The sequence below is a fragment of the Pan troglodytes genome, chromosome X (assembly GCF_028858775.2).
Source record: "Pan troglodytes isolate AG18354 chromosome X, NHGRI_mPanTro3-v2.0_pri, whole genome shotgun sequence".
Taxonomy (NCBI): Eukaryota; Metazoa; Chordata; class Mammalia; order Primates; family Hominidae; genus Pan; species Pan troglodytes.
Genome location: NC_072421.2, coordinates 132714840 through 132729645, shown reverse-complemented (window position 1 = coordinate 132729645; position 14806 = coordinate 132714840). Strand labels below are relative to the sequence as shown.

The 14806-nt window shown below is 43.7% G+C and overlaps 1 protein-coding gene and 1 long non-coding RNA gene across 3 annotated transcripts; one reads left to right on the top strand and one right to left on the bottom strand.

Moving 5' to 3' along the window:
* Positions 1-9195: 9195 nt before the first annotated feature.
* On the bottom strand, positions 9196-10826 carry LOC129138847 (embryonic testis differentiation protein homolog B). 2 transcript variants are annotated; one of them, XM_054676910.1, is made up of 2 exons: positions 10687-10826; positions 9196-9552 (listed from the first exon to the last, which is right to left on the bottom strand). In XM_054676910.1, the coding sequence occupies exons 1-2, from the start codon at positions 10809-10811 to the stop codon at positions 9324-9326; spliced, it is 354 nt and encodes a 117-aa protein (XP_054532885.1). In that variant the 5' UTR covers positions 10812-10826; the 3' UTR covers positions 9196-9323. The 2 variants fall into 2 exon arrangements, with proteins under 2 accessions (XP_054532885.1, XP_054532886.1); XM_054676911.1 differs by having other exon boundaries at positions 10600-10690.
* LOC104004010 (uncharacterized) lies at positions 10773-13849 on the top strand. Its single transcript, XR_676813.4, has 2 exons — positions 10773-10919; positions 13486-13849. It is a non-coding gene; the product is annotated as an uncharacterized LOC104004010 (long non-coding RNA).
* Positions 13850-14806: the final 957 nt, after the last annotated feature.

The following is a 14806-nucleotide window of genomic DNA, read 5'->3' as shown; positions in this document are numbered from 1 at the left end:
AAAGAAAACTAATAATAATTCAACACTTTAACTTCATCCCTCTGCTTTTTAAGTTTTTATTGTTTCTTGTTATGTCTTATTCTACTGTCCCTGTCTTGAAAAGTTGTTGCAGTTATTATTTTCTTTCATTCATCATTTAGTCTTTCTACTTATGTTAACTGTAGTTTACATACCACAATTACGGTGCTATAGTATTCTATGTTTTTCTGTGAGCTTACTAATACCGGTGAGTTTTGTACCTGCTGATGTTTTCTTCTTGCTCATTACCATCATTTTCTTTCAGATTGAAGAACTCTCTTTAGTATTTCCTGTAGTAGAGGTCTGGTGTTTATGAAGTCTCTCAGCTTTTGTTTGTCTGGGAAGGTCTTTATTTCTTCTTCATGCTTAAAGGACAGTTTTGCCTATGTGCTTTTATTCTAGGGTAAAACTTTATTTCCTTTACCACTTTAAATATGTCATGCCACTGTCTCCTGGCCTATAAGGTTTCCATCGAAAAGTCTGCTTCCAGATGTATTGGCACTCCATTGTACGTTATTTGTTTCTTTTCTCTTGCTGTGTATAGGATCCGTTCTTTATCTTTGACCTCTGAGAGCTTGATTATTAAATGCTTTGAGGTAGTCTTCTTTAGGTTAAACCCGCTTGGTGTTCTATAGCCTTCTTGTACTTGGATGTTGACATTCTTCTCTACCTTTGAGAAATTCTCTGATATTACCCCTTTGAATGAACTTTCTACCCCTGTCTCTCTTTCTACATCCTCTTTAAGGCCAATAACTCTTTTTTTTTTTTGAGACAGAGTTTCACTCTTGTTGCCCAGTCTAGAGTGTAATGGCGTGAACTCAGCTCACTGCAACCTCTGCCTCCCGGGTTCAAGCAATTCCTCTGCCTCAGCCTCCCGAGTAGCTAGGATTACAGGCACATGCCACCACACCTGGCTAATTTTTGTATTTTTAGTAGAGATAGGGTTTCACCATTTTGGCCAGGCTGGTCTCGAACTTCTGACCCCGTGATCTGCCCGCCTTGGCCTCCCAAAGTGCTGGGATTACAGGCATGAGACACTGCTCCCGGCCTAAGGCCAATAACTCTTAGATGTGTTCTTTTGAGGCTATTTTCTAGATCCTGTAGGCATTCTTCACTGTTTTTTATTATTTTTTCTTTTGTCTCCTCTGATTATGTATTTTCAAACATCCTGTCTTCAGGTTTACTAATTATTTCCTCTGCTTGATAAATTCTGCTATTAAGAGACTGATGCATTCTTCATGATGTCATTTGCATTTTTCAACTCTAGAATTTCTGCTTCATTCTTTTTTAATTATTTCAATCTTTTGTGAAATTTATCTGCTAGAATTATGAATTCCTTCTCTGTGTTATTTTGAATTTATTTTTCTCAAAACAGCTAATGTTTAATTCTTTGTCTGAAATGCCACATATCTCTGTTTCTCATGAATTGGTCCCTGCTGCCTTATTTAGTTCATTTGTTTAGGTCTTGTTTTTCTGGATGGTGTTGATGCTTGTAGATGTTCATCTGTGTCTAGGCATTGCAAAGTTAGATATTCATTGTAGTCTATGCAGACTGGGCTTGTTTGTGCTTGTCCTTCTGGGGAAGGCAGAAACTGTCTCTCAGACCACAGTGCAATCAAATTAGAACTCAGAATTCAGAAACTGACTCAAAACCACACAACTACATGGAAACTGAACAACTTGCTCCTGAATGACTACTGGGTAAATAACGAAGTGAAGGCAGAAATAAAGATGTTCTTTGAAACCAATGAGAACAAAGACACAACATACCAGAATCTGTGAGACACATTTAAAGCAGTGTGTAGAGGGAAATTTATAGCACTAAATGCCCACAAGAGAAAGCAGGAAAGATAAAATCGACACCCTAACATCACAATTAAAAGAACTAGAGAAGCAACAGCAAACAAATTCAAACGCTAGCAGAAGGCAAGAAATAACTAAGATCAGAGCAGAACTGAAGGAGATAGAGACACAAAAAACCCTTCAAAAAAATCAATGAATCCAGGAGCTGGTTTTTTGAAAAGATCGACAAAATTGATAGACCACTAGCAAGACTAATAAAGAAGAAAAGAGAGAAGAATCAAATAGACACAATAAAATATAATGATAAAGGGGATATCACCACCGATCCCACAGAAATACAAACTACTATCAGAGAATATTATAAACAGCTCTATGCAAATAAACTAGAAAATCTAGAAGAAATGGATGAATTCCTGGACACATACACCCTCCCAAGACCAAACCAGGAAGAAGTTGAGTCTCTGAATAGACCAATAACAGGCTCTGAAATTGAGACAATAATTAATAGCCTACCAACCAAAAAAAGGCCAGGACCAGACGGATTCACAGCCAAATTCTACCAGAGGTACAAAGAGGAGCTGGTACCATTCCTTCTGAAACTATTCCAATCAATAGAAAAAGAGGAAATCCTCCCTAACTCATTTTATGAGGCCAACATCACCCTGATACCAAAGCCTGGCAGAGACACAACAAAAAAAGAAAATTTTAGACCAATATCCCTGATGAACATCTATGCGAAAATCCTCAATAAAATACTGGCAAACTGAATCCAGCAGCACATCAAAAAGCTTCTCCGTCATGATCAAGTGGGCTTCATCCCTGGGATGCAAGGCTGGTTCAACATATGCAAATCAATAAATGTAATTCATCACATAAACTGAACCAACAACAAAAAGCACATGATTATCTCAATAGATGCAGAAAAGGCCTTTGAAAAAATTCAACAGCCCTTCATGCTAAAAACTCTCAATAAACTAGGTACTGATGGAACGTATCTCAAAATAATAAGAGCTATTTATGACAAACCCACAGCCAATATCATACTGAATGGGCAAAAACTGGAAGCATTCCCTTTGAAAACCAGCACAAGACAAGTATGCCCTTTCTCACCACTCCTATTCAACATAGTGTTGGAAGTTCTGGCCAGGACAATCAGGTAAGAGAAGGAAATAAAGGGTATTCAATTAGGAAATGAGGAAGTCAAATTGTCCCTGTTTGCAGATGACATGATTGTATATTTAGAAAACCCCATCATCTCAGTCCAAAATCTCCTTAAGCTGATAAGCAACTTCAGCAAAATCTTAGGATACAAAATCAATGTGCAAAACTCACAAGCATTCCTATACACCATTAAGACAGAGAGCCAAATCATGAATGAACCCCCATTCACAATTGCTACAAAGAGAATAAAATGCCTAGGAATACAACTTACAAGGGATGTGAAGGACCTCTTCAAGGAGAACTAGAAACCACTGGTGAAGGAAATAAAAGAGGATACAAACAAATGGAAAATCATTCCATGCTCATGGATAGAAAGAATCAACATCGTGAAAATGGCCATACTGCCCAAAGTAATTTATAGATTCAATGCCATCCCCATCAAGCTACCAATGACTTTCTTCACAGAATTGGAAAAAATTACTTTAAAGTTCATATGGAAGCAAAAAAGAGCCTGCATTGCCAAGACAATCCTAAGCCAAGAGAGCAAAGCTGGAGGCATCACGCTACCTGACTTCAAACTATACTACAAGGCTACAGTAACCAAAGCAGCATGGTACTGGTACCAAAACAGAGATATAGACCAGTGGAACAGAACAGAGCCCTCAGAAATAATGCCACGCATCTACAACCATCTGATCTTTGACAAACCTGACAAAAACAAGAAATGGGGAAAAGATTCCCTACTTAGTAAATGGTGCTAGGAAAACTGGCTAGCCATATGTAGAAAGCTGAAACTGGATCCCTTCCTTACACCTTATACAAAAATTAATTCAAGATGGGTTAAAGACTTTAATATTAGACCTAAAACCGTAAAAACCCTTGAAGGAAACCTAGGCAATACCAATCAGGACATAGGCATGGGCAAGGACTTCATGACTAAAACACCAAAAGCAATGGCAACAAAAGCCAAAATAGACAAATGGGATTTAATTAAACTAAAGAGCTTCTGTGCAGCAAAGAAACTACCATCAGAGTGAACAGGCAACCTACAGAATGGGAGAAAATTTTTGCAATCTACTCATCTGACAAAGGGCTAATATCCAGAATCTACAAAGAACTCAAAGAAATTTGCAAGAAAAAAACAAACAACCCCATCAAAAAGTGGGCAAAGGATATGAATAGACACTTCTCAAAAGAAGACATCTGTGCAGCCAACAGAGACATGAAAAAAAGCTCATCATCATTGGTCATCAGAGAAATGCAAATCAAAACCACCATGAGATACCATCTCACGCCAGTTAGAATGGCAATCGTTAAAAAGTCAGGAAACAACAGATGCTGGAGAGGATGTGGAGAAATAGGAACACTTTCACACGTTGATGGGAGTGTAAATTGGTTCAACCATTGTGGGAGACAGTGTGGCGATTCCTCAAGGATCTAGAACTAGAATTACCATTTGACCCAGTAATCACATTACTGGGTATATACCCAATGGATTATAAATCATGCTACTATAAAGACACATGCACACGTATGTTTATTGCAGCACTATTCACAATAGCAAAGACTTGGAACCAATCCAAATGTCCATCAATGATAGACTGGATTATACACCATGGAATACTATGCAGTCATAAAAAAGGATGAGTTCATGTCCTTTGTAGGGACATGGATGAAGCTGGAAACCATCATTCTCAGCAAAGTATCACAAGGACAGAAAACCAAACACTGCATGTTCTCACTCATAGGTGGTAACTGAACAATGAGATCACTTGGACACAGGGCAGGGAACATCACACACCAGGGCCTGTTGGGTGGTGGGGGGCTCGGGGAGGAATAGCATTAGGAGAAATACCTAATGTGAATGATGAGTTGATGGGTGCAGTAAACCAACATGGCACATGTGTACCTATGTATCAAACCAGCATGTTGTGCACATGTATTCTAGAATTTAAAGTATAATAATAATGATGATGATAATAATAATAAAAGATCTCTAAGAATTCCTTGGATTGCCATGCGGAGACCTCCCCTCCTCCAGAAACAGATGCCATGCACATGGAGTATGGTGCTCTGTGCTGAACACCTGGCACTGGCTTGTGGTGATGCAAGTCCTCTGTGGCTACCACCACTGGGGCTGTACTGGGCCTGACGTGAAGCCATCACAGCAGTGGGCCTTGCCCAAGGTCATTCCCTTCAAGGCAGGGAGTTCCCCCAGGTTCTGGGTATGTCCAGAGATGCAGTCTGGGAGCCAGGGATTAGAGTAAAATACCTTCGCAATTTACCTTTTGTTTTGTTCGACTGCAGCTAAGCTGGCGCTCCAACTACGACACAGTTTTCCCACTCTTCCCTCCCCTTTGCAAAAGTATAGGAGTCTTTCCCTGTGGCCACCATCACCACTGGTCCATGGGGAGTTCTGTCAGACCATCACTGATGTTCACTTAAAGCCCAAGGGCTCTTCCATCAGCTTGTAGTGAATGCTGCCAGGGCTGGGGCTCAATCTGCAGGGCAGTGGGCTCCCGTATGACCCAGGGCGGGTCCAGAAATGCTGTCTAAGAGCTGAGGCCTGGACTCGAGGACCCCAACAGCCTGCTTGTTGCTCTACTGCACTGGCTGAGCTGGTACTTAGGGTCTAATACAAAGTCCCCTTTACTTTTCTCTGCTCTTGTTTCAAATGGAAGGAGTCCTTCACCATAGCTGGGAGGATGCTGGGTCATCCCTGAAGTCAGCGCGCCTCAGAGCCCAAGGCCCATGGCTTACTCCCTGCATCTCGCTGGGTGTTATTCAGTGCCCAAGGGCTCTTTAGTCAGCAGGTGATAGGTCCTGCCAGGACTGGGTCCTTTCCTTCAAGGCAATGGGCTCCCTTCTGGCCTAGTGTGCATCTAGAAATGTCGCCCAGGAGCTAGGGCCTGGAAAAGGAGCCTTACAACTCTGCCCAGTGCCCTATTCTACTGTGATTCAGCTGGTATCAAAGATGCAACATAATGTCCCCTTTAATGTGTTAGTCCATTTTTATACTGCTATAAAGGACTACCTTTATTCACTCTCCTCTCCTTAAGCAGAAGTAAGGGGACGTTTTAATTGCTGTGAGCTGCACTACCAGGGGTTGGAGGAGGGATGGCACAAGGGCTCCACTAGTCATGTCAGCTGCTGTCTCCCTAGGTCACGTGCCACCTGAGTTCACTGGTTGTAAGCCCAGCCCAGCACTAGGAGTTCCTTAGAAACTGCTGTCCTTGTGTCCTAGACTGCTTTTTAAGTTTACATAGGACTCTAGAGCGCTTTTGCCCACAGTGGCGAGGCTTGAGAAGAAGCTCAAGTTTCAACTGATGGGAAGGGTGATTCTCCTGGCGAGGGCTGGTCCAAATGCACCCCCACACACACCTGTGTGTGGGCACTGGCTGCACCCTGCATGGATTTGTTTTCAGCTGTGATAGGGCAGCATTGAGTTCAAGGTAAAGTCCCCCACTTGCTGCACTCTCCCTCCCCAAAGTGCACAGACTCTCCACACTGGTGGATGGAGGAGGTGTAGCATTGGTGGTTCCAGACTACTTCTCTTGCCCTGTGCAATGCCTCTTTCAGTGATATGAAGTTAAAACCAGGTGATGTGATTGCTCACCTAATTCTTGGTTCTTGTGGCAGTGTTTTTTGTGTGCAGATAGTCGTTAAAATCTGGTGTTCCAGTGAAGGGAGATGAGATGAGTGGTGTAGGTTTCTATTCTGCCATCTTCATCTATCCCCTGCCAAGGTGACTTTCCCTTCACCCAGTCAATGTGAATGTGTAGGAAACTTTCTTGTAACCATTAGAGTTACAACTTAGGTTCCACATGGTATTATAATCAAATTGACCTCATCTGTTATGATAAGATGGCTCACAACACTGTGTATGCTACCATGTGTTGGGCAAGGGTTTTATTCCTCTGATTAAAGCAACAGTGGTGGAACAGTAATGGAAGTAGAAAAAAGTGGTGAATTGATTTGATTCTTCTCAGTTTGTCCAACTAGATATATGCTTCTCTGCAGGGCTGTGTGTTCCAGAAGGCTGATACCATGGAAGACATCACCTTGGCTTCCTGGCTGTCTGGTTAGTGATTTCAGCAATGAGAGGCAGCAGCTAGAAATGAAAGAGTAGAAGAAGAGAGTGTCTCCTGACACTGTGTGCATGGTCTCCAGTCAGCCTCTGATTCCTGTGAGTCAGCTGCATCCAGATTCCCACCCCCTTCCCCGTCCCGAGAAGGTTACATTTGGCCGCCACTAAGATCTCCTGAGAAACATCTCTTCAGAGGAATTTTGGCCAAATCTTCTCTCCCTCTCCTACAGCCACTTTCCTCCTGAATTTCTTCCTTGTGAGTGTCACTTCTGGAAACAAAAGTCAAGTTCTCTAGGTGAACACTGAGTAGCCCCAACCTTCCAGTGAATTTGAAGTGTAGGAAGTTTTCCTCGTTTAAACTCGGCACAGCCTCCAATCCCTGGGAAGCATGCCTCTCTGGTCTCCAACCCACCCAGACTTCCAGTGTGAGTAGACACCTGTAGGTGAGTGAGTGGTCAGAGGTCACATGATTGTGATTGCCTTCTTTACCAGGCCTCCATTGTTAGGCAACTCCTTGCAAGTTGGGAAACAGCTGGTACCAATTGTTTTGGGGCACTAGTCAAGTCGGAAAGTGGACAGAGTTCCACTTGAATGTGCTGCTGCTCTAGTTTGGATAACTTTACTGTCTATGTATATACCCAAGTACTGCTTGGCACAGTTGGGTTTCTCTTTGGTACATAATTCTGTGCTACTTGTTTTCTCACTCAGTATGATGGTGAGATTTATCCACACATAACTCTGTATCCTAAATTCTGTCTCTTCTGTTGTGTGGCCATGGAGTGTAGGAGGTTGGCTGTTATCGGCCTCTGCTCCTGTGGGTTTGGCTCCTTCTTGCCCTACCTGCTGCCCTTTCAGCCTCCATTCCCCACCTATTCTCCACCTCACAGCCACTGTTTGATGCTGGGCTGCAGGTAAATAGTCACCGACATAGCAGTGTCCAGGCAGCGTTCCTCCCAACGGTGCACCCAGGAGGCCCCTCTACCTGGCAGCCTCTAACCCCTCCTCTCCATCCTACAGCCAGCTGCATCCTCTGAGGAGAGGCTGGTGGCTCTTTTTTGGCGATGCTGCATCAGTGCAGGGACAGAGAAGGTGACAGGGACAAAGAGGACGGTGAAAAGGACATAGAGCAGTTTAACTTCGTACCACATAAAAAATCTGGAAGAGACCTGGCTAAGGGGAGAGAGAGTAACAGCCCCTTAGATGTAGGCGGGGGAGGGGACACAGGAAGGGGCCTTGGGGAATGCTGGACAGGTTGTGAGAACACAGGGAATTGGGGAGGAGGGGGAGAGGGGACAGAGGACTGCTTGCAGGGGCTTATCTTGCAGCTCACGTGAAAGGACAAGAGAAATGCTTGGAATCTGTGATGGCTTTAATGGTTCACCTTATGTAAATTTCATCTCACTCCTCACTTAGGCTTGCCCATGTTTGCCACGGCTCTGACCTCTTTGCTCTCCCTGTCCCCTCTTCAGCTTTAACTCTCACTTGTCAGTGACCAATTGCCCACATAGTTCCCATTTCAGGTTTCTCAGAATGAGCATCTGACTTGCTCAGCACATTCTTTGGGGACAGAGCTTCTTCAATGGGAGCCATCTCATGTGTGTTGTTGTCCTACCAGGTGGCTTCACTTCAGTCAAATGAATTATCTTTGGCTGTGGCCTGAGCAGGTTTGTTTGACATGACACAAAAAAGTGACCAGAGCATTCTATACTTTCCTGGGGACAAAGGGCAGAGCGGTTGCCTCTGGAAGGCTCTGTGGATATGACATTGGCAGTATTAAAACATATCCCAAACCCCCAGGCCAACTGTTGGTCTGCTCTTAAACAATGTCTTTTCACTAGGACAAGCATTGGGTTTTAGAGGGGAACACCAGGGCAGTCTCTTCAAAATGGCTAGGGAGAAGAGTCTTTGGTCCTTGAATGCCAAGTACTACATCACTTTGACTTTGCAGTGTTTTTCAGATTGATGGTGGGAGAGATCTGGTGTGCAGCATGATCTCACCCTCTCCCCTGGGTCTAAGCACCCCTGCACAGCGTGTTAGGATGAACAGAAGCCCCTTTCAGTGTAACCCAAGAACACCCTGTCAGCAAACACACATCCAACCTCAAGGAGTGAAATGACAGACTCTGTTTTAATGACTCAAACATGGGAGGAGTTTATTGTTCTAATTATATTTAATGTCTCAAAAATCTGGGCAGGCTTCAGCACGTAAGCCACATGACCTTTTATCCAAGGCCATGTCCACCCTAGAGTTGCTTTATGACAGCATCCACACCCATCTTGACAGGTCGATGTCACTTCTGTGCCTGCCCAGTTGTCTGTTGATTAAAAAGATCAGCACATTTTCGGTGGGCTTCTTGCGTTTGAAGGATTTGTCTGACTTCTTGATGTTCAGTGCGGGCTCCCTGGGACTGCCTTTAGGGACTTCTTTATCCATGACGTGTTGACTCCACCCAACCTCAGTAAAACAGCACAACCGAGGAAGTCTGAAAAAGATGATGTATTCTAGGTAATCAAGTGTACCCGGCAACCTCTTCCTCACTGGCACAAAACCACACACACACACACACACACACACACACACACACCCATACACACACACACTGCTACCAGCAGTAGTCACAGGAGATTGCTTTGGGTCATCATCTGATTTGAAGCACCAACCATATTGTTTCTTCTATCTGTCTTACACATGGGGCTGTGCAGCAGCCTGATGGGACCCGGGACATTAAAGACACACTATTGCATCCCTCTAATCATTACCTGACACACACAGGCTTGTTAGATTGTACTCAAAACACTACCTCATAGCTCAAGTGTCATTGTGATTCTTATATCCACACTAATTTTAACTCAATTCTATGTTGCTCTTTTTCAGAGCTGCCTTCTTCTCACCTCTGAGTTTTCCCTGTACCTGGGATATGGGCTTCCTTCTGAACTCCATTATTCATGTTATGCAGAGTAATTCTCTTTGGTAAATCTATCCATAACAAAGTTCAGTACTTTACATTTGCATTTCTTCATTCTACAACTTGCAGGCTGCTATAATTTGCTTCCTCATTCCAAATCTCTTTATGTGACTTTAGCTTCAAATAGGATTTGCCTCCTTTGAAAATCACTGGTGAAGCAGGTGTGAATCTTACTCCAAACCCCTGTGTAAGAGATAAACTGGACATTCTCAAGTACTACCTAGTTTCTGTTTCTAAGGTCCATCCTGCTGATTTTCCATCCTGGGAACGTAATCACAGTGGCTTAAAGATTGTACTCACCTCTGATGCCTGGCCCTGCCTCATCCCCAAAAACCCAGTTCTGCATTTCATTTGAATCTAGCACAGTGCCAAGGCTAGGGGTGGATGCCCACTGTGTTCTCTATTTTGACCTCCCAAGAGAGACTAAAAGACTTGCCCAAGTGACAGAGAGGTGAGATTGGAACTGAGAAAGCCTATATCTGAAGCTTCTGCTTTTACCCACTGCTCTATAGTGTCTCTGTATCAGTTTGAACAAATGACTCTCTGATAACCTCCCCCACTTACCAAACAGGGTTGGGGTTTATCAGGTAGGTTAGTTAGTTAATGGCACAAAAGGATGCTCTATGATCTTGGTATATCAGGATATTTTACCTGTGAGACCACTCAGGTTTCTTCTGAAGAAAGATCTGGGCCAGAGGGTAAACAGTAACAGCTTGGCACTCCCTCTCTTTCCTTGAGTCCCAGGGCCTGATTGGTTCAGCACCAAGTGAAGTCATAGTCACTATGGTGACTCACAATTGTCCTCAGAACCTAGTGCCAACAGTCTGCAAGATTCAAACACTGGCCACCATGCCTGGCTTCCTTCTGGTTCAAGCCTGAATAAGGTGAGTGGAAGTTGCTGGGAGAGGAGGTGGGTATATCCTGTGGCTGGGTGCCATCTGCATGTCTCCTTCCTAGACAGAACCCTCAACTACCCTGGCCTCAGAGCTTGTTCCTGGCTTGTATAAAATCCATTAAAATTTCTCCTTTCTGTAAATAAACAGCACCCATTGCATCTTGCCTTGTCCCCTGGGTAGTGATCAGCAACTTTGTCCGCCATGTTCCAATCCAGGAATTAGTTCCAGGTCGAACTTCCTACTTGCTTCTCAATCTTGCATCCATTTTTGGTCATGACTCTGCAGGTACTCCTTCTATAATACACAATTCATGTAAATGGAGTGTTTAGTTGCAGAAATTGAACACTGCAATTAAACATTGCTGTGTCTCCCACACTTATCTAAACCCTCCCAAAGCTCAGTGCAGTGGAGCCCCTCCCAAAGCTCAATGCAGTGCAGCTTCACACCTTTATTCTGTGGACCTGGGATGCAGGTGGGCTTTTAATGCTTTGGAAAATCTTATGCTAAAACTGGACCAGTTCCTTGAGACATACTCATATGTCTCAAGCCATATTCCCTTCCAAGTCTCTGATCTAGAATAACTACATTGTTGCCATTAAAGTGTGACCCATGTGGATATTGTCTAGATGCTGGACATGGATTTTCCAGGCTGTCAGAGGGATAACGGTGAGGACAGCGCTTTGTGTTTTTTGTAGTGTGGTTCTCATGAGGAACTAAAATGACTATTATGAGATGTGGCTTGCCTCCACACTGGCTGCCCACTCAGTCTTATGTAAGAACGGAGGAAATTGACGTTACTGTAAAGTGACCCAGGTCGCACACTCCCTTTCTTGAGTGGCAGGGAAGGAAGGCTCACTCCTCCAGGTTTTCTCCTAGCCCCCGTAGAACCATGCTTTACATGGTTCTGAACACCCTGAGGCCGTGTTCAGTGTTCTAAACAATTTGGAGAGGGAAGAGAACATATTGGTGTATTTTATTAACAAAGAAAGTGGAAAACTGTCTTTCTTTTAAGGAATTGACATCCTAGAAATCCAAGTCAATCACCTAGGAAATAGAACCAGGAGAGGCTGATTGAGAGAAGTTAAATGCATAAAAACTTTGCATACTAGGTCAGGCACAGTGGCTCTCACCTATAATCCCAGCACTTTGGAAGGCTGAGGGGAGTGGATCGCTTGAGCCCAGGAGTTCAAGACCTCCAGTTGGCCTTGGGTCATATCCAGCATGTTCCAACTGTAAGACAAAAAGCCCCTAAGGCAGAGAGTCATGGTGATTGCCATAAGCAGCCCTGTAGATGCAAGGATGAGATGTAGCTCTGCAGGGCCAGAGTCTAAATACATAAGTCAGTGTCAGAATCTTTTTGGCACTGTCTGTTCCTTAAATAGGTCAATACTCACCGTTTGTGAAAATTTTCATTGAACTGGAGCTACGTTTCCTTTCTATACATAGCATGTTTAAAAAAATTTTTTTTTAAAGCGACCCAGGTCACACACTCCCTTTCTTGAGTGGCAGGGAAGGAACGCTCAGTCCCGCAGGTTTTCTCCTGGCCACATAGAACCGTGTAAAGACCCTGAGGCCATATTCATTGTCCTAAACAATTTGGAGAGGGAAGATAACTTATCGGTGTATTTTGTTAACAAAGAAAGTGGAAAACTATCTTTCTCTTAAGGAACTGACATCCTAGAAATCCAAGGCAATCACCTAGGAAATAGGTCAGGAGAGGCTGATTGATAGAAGTTAAATGCGTAAAAACTTTGCATACTAGGTGAGGCACAGTGGCTCTCGCCTATAATCCCAGCACTTTGGAAGGCTGAGGGGGGTGGAGCGCTTGAGCCCAGGAGTTCAAGACCAGCCTGGGCAACATAAGGAGACCCCATCTCTACAATAAAAATAAATGAATACATAAATAAATTAAAAATTTGCACAGTCTTCCAATAAATAGGGAATATCATAGATTTAAGCTATCCCATTTACATTGGTTGCAAACGTTATGAAACACCTAGAAAAATAATGAAGGTAAATATAAGGAAAACACACATGCCACTTTTTATGAGCCTTCAGTTTGAATAGTCACATAATATTTTAAAATACTACATTTTTCTTAAGAGGAAGATCAGTTTTTTCAATGGCATCAATTCGCCTCTAAATAAATCAGTATATCCAGTACAATCCTAATGATAGTTTATAGCAGAATTTTGAGTGTGTGTGTAACTGGAAGATCGGATGAAATTATATTCCAAAAAAATGTGAAGGATTATGCAAGAGGGGTAGCTTGTCATTCTGGACTCAAAACTTACTCTGTAGTATTGGTGAATGAGACAAGAATTGATAGACATGTCCATGGACCAACGAAGAGATTCTAGAAATATACTCATGCATATGTGAAACTCAAATAAATTTAAAAATCACAAGTTGCCACAAAGCTGACTTTTATGATCGTGTGTGTGTGTGTGTGCACATGCACGCATGTGTGTTAGGGAGGAGAAGTGCAGAGAGGCTTCTGGGGCTACTTGATGCTTCTCCTTCAGGTAATTCTAGATTCCATCAACTTTCACAGGTCCCTCTTCTGTGCTGTCTTCCTGAAGCCATCTGTGGAGTCAAGCAGTCATGGCTCAGGGACACTCTGAAGTAGGTCCCAGCACATCTGCATGGAGCATCAGGAGGAAGGTGGATGAATACCTAAGACCCAGCCTGGCCTCTAAATCGGTGCTGAGCGTTTTACTCAGTAGACAGCTTGGGAATCATAGAAACGATGCGGATCTGACAGAGTGGCTGTGGACACTGAAGCAAGCCATACCAGGGTGGACCTGGCCTTTGCCAACACGCCACACAATCAACCCACCTCTGCCCCCTGGGGAGGATGGAAAATCCAAGAAAATGGTGTGGATCAATAAATCCTTCCCCTGATGCAACCATTACAAGTGGAAGCTGTGTTCTCACTGCTTTTGGCTGGACATGGTCTTTGATCACCTGGTTTCTTGACTTCTGACCCGTCTCTGTGTTACCCGAGGCCACAGCAGATGAACTTTACCTACTCCCCTCCGAGAAGGTGTTTACTAACATTGTAGAGTCTGGGGATGTTGGAGACACGAGGGGCCCTGTTTAGAGAAGCTGGAAGGGCAGCTGAGTGGACACATGGAGAGGCCCTGCAACCCTAAATTTCTAGGGGGAGGGGCCTTTAAGGAGCCCACTTAGAGGTCTTGATTTGTCTCCCTTGAAGTTTGGGGGAGAGCATGGGTAGAAATTGAAATCAAATAAATTTAAAATGAGAGTGGCTTGCAGAGTGGGGAGGGAATTCTCGCAAGAGCTATACTTCTTAAATTGAGAAAAAAAGAAAGGCAGCTAAAGAGGTAACCAGAAATGCCCAGGAAATAACGAATGGTCTTTCAAGTGTTGGTGCAAAGTAACTTTGAGCCTACAATTCTACTTCTAGCCAGACATTCAAGTTCGAGGATAAATTAGCATACAAGGTGTTCAAGTGTGGGTTCCCTGGAAATAGACCCTGAGGCACACTTGTGAGTAGAAAACACTTACTTGGGAGGGAGTCCCAGATAGCACAGGTAAGGGTGTGGGGAGGTGAGACATACAAGGAATGCAGCCAATTTAAGTGGGAGGAATAAGCTAGCAGGTTTCCACTGTGGGCGACTGGAGCTAATTCCCAGGGGAACCCTATGGGAGACTTTGTAGAACACTCACCTCACATTCATCCCAAGTGCAGAATGAGATGGCTTGGGGGTATTTAGCCACCAAATACCCAACCATTCTTGTTAAAGTACTTCCCCCATGGGAGATATAAATCCCTGTCACCTTCAGTTGGCCTTGGGTCATATCCAGCATGCTCTAAGGGTGAGACAAAAAGCCCCCAAGGCAGAGCGTCA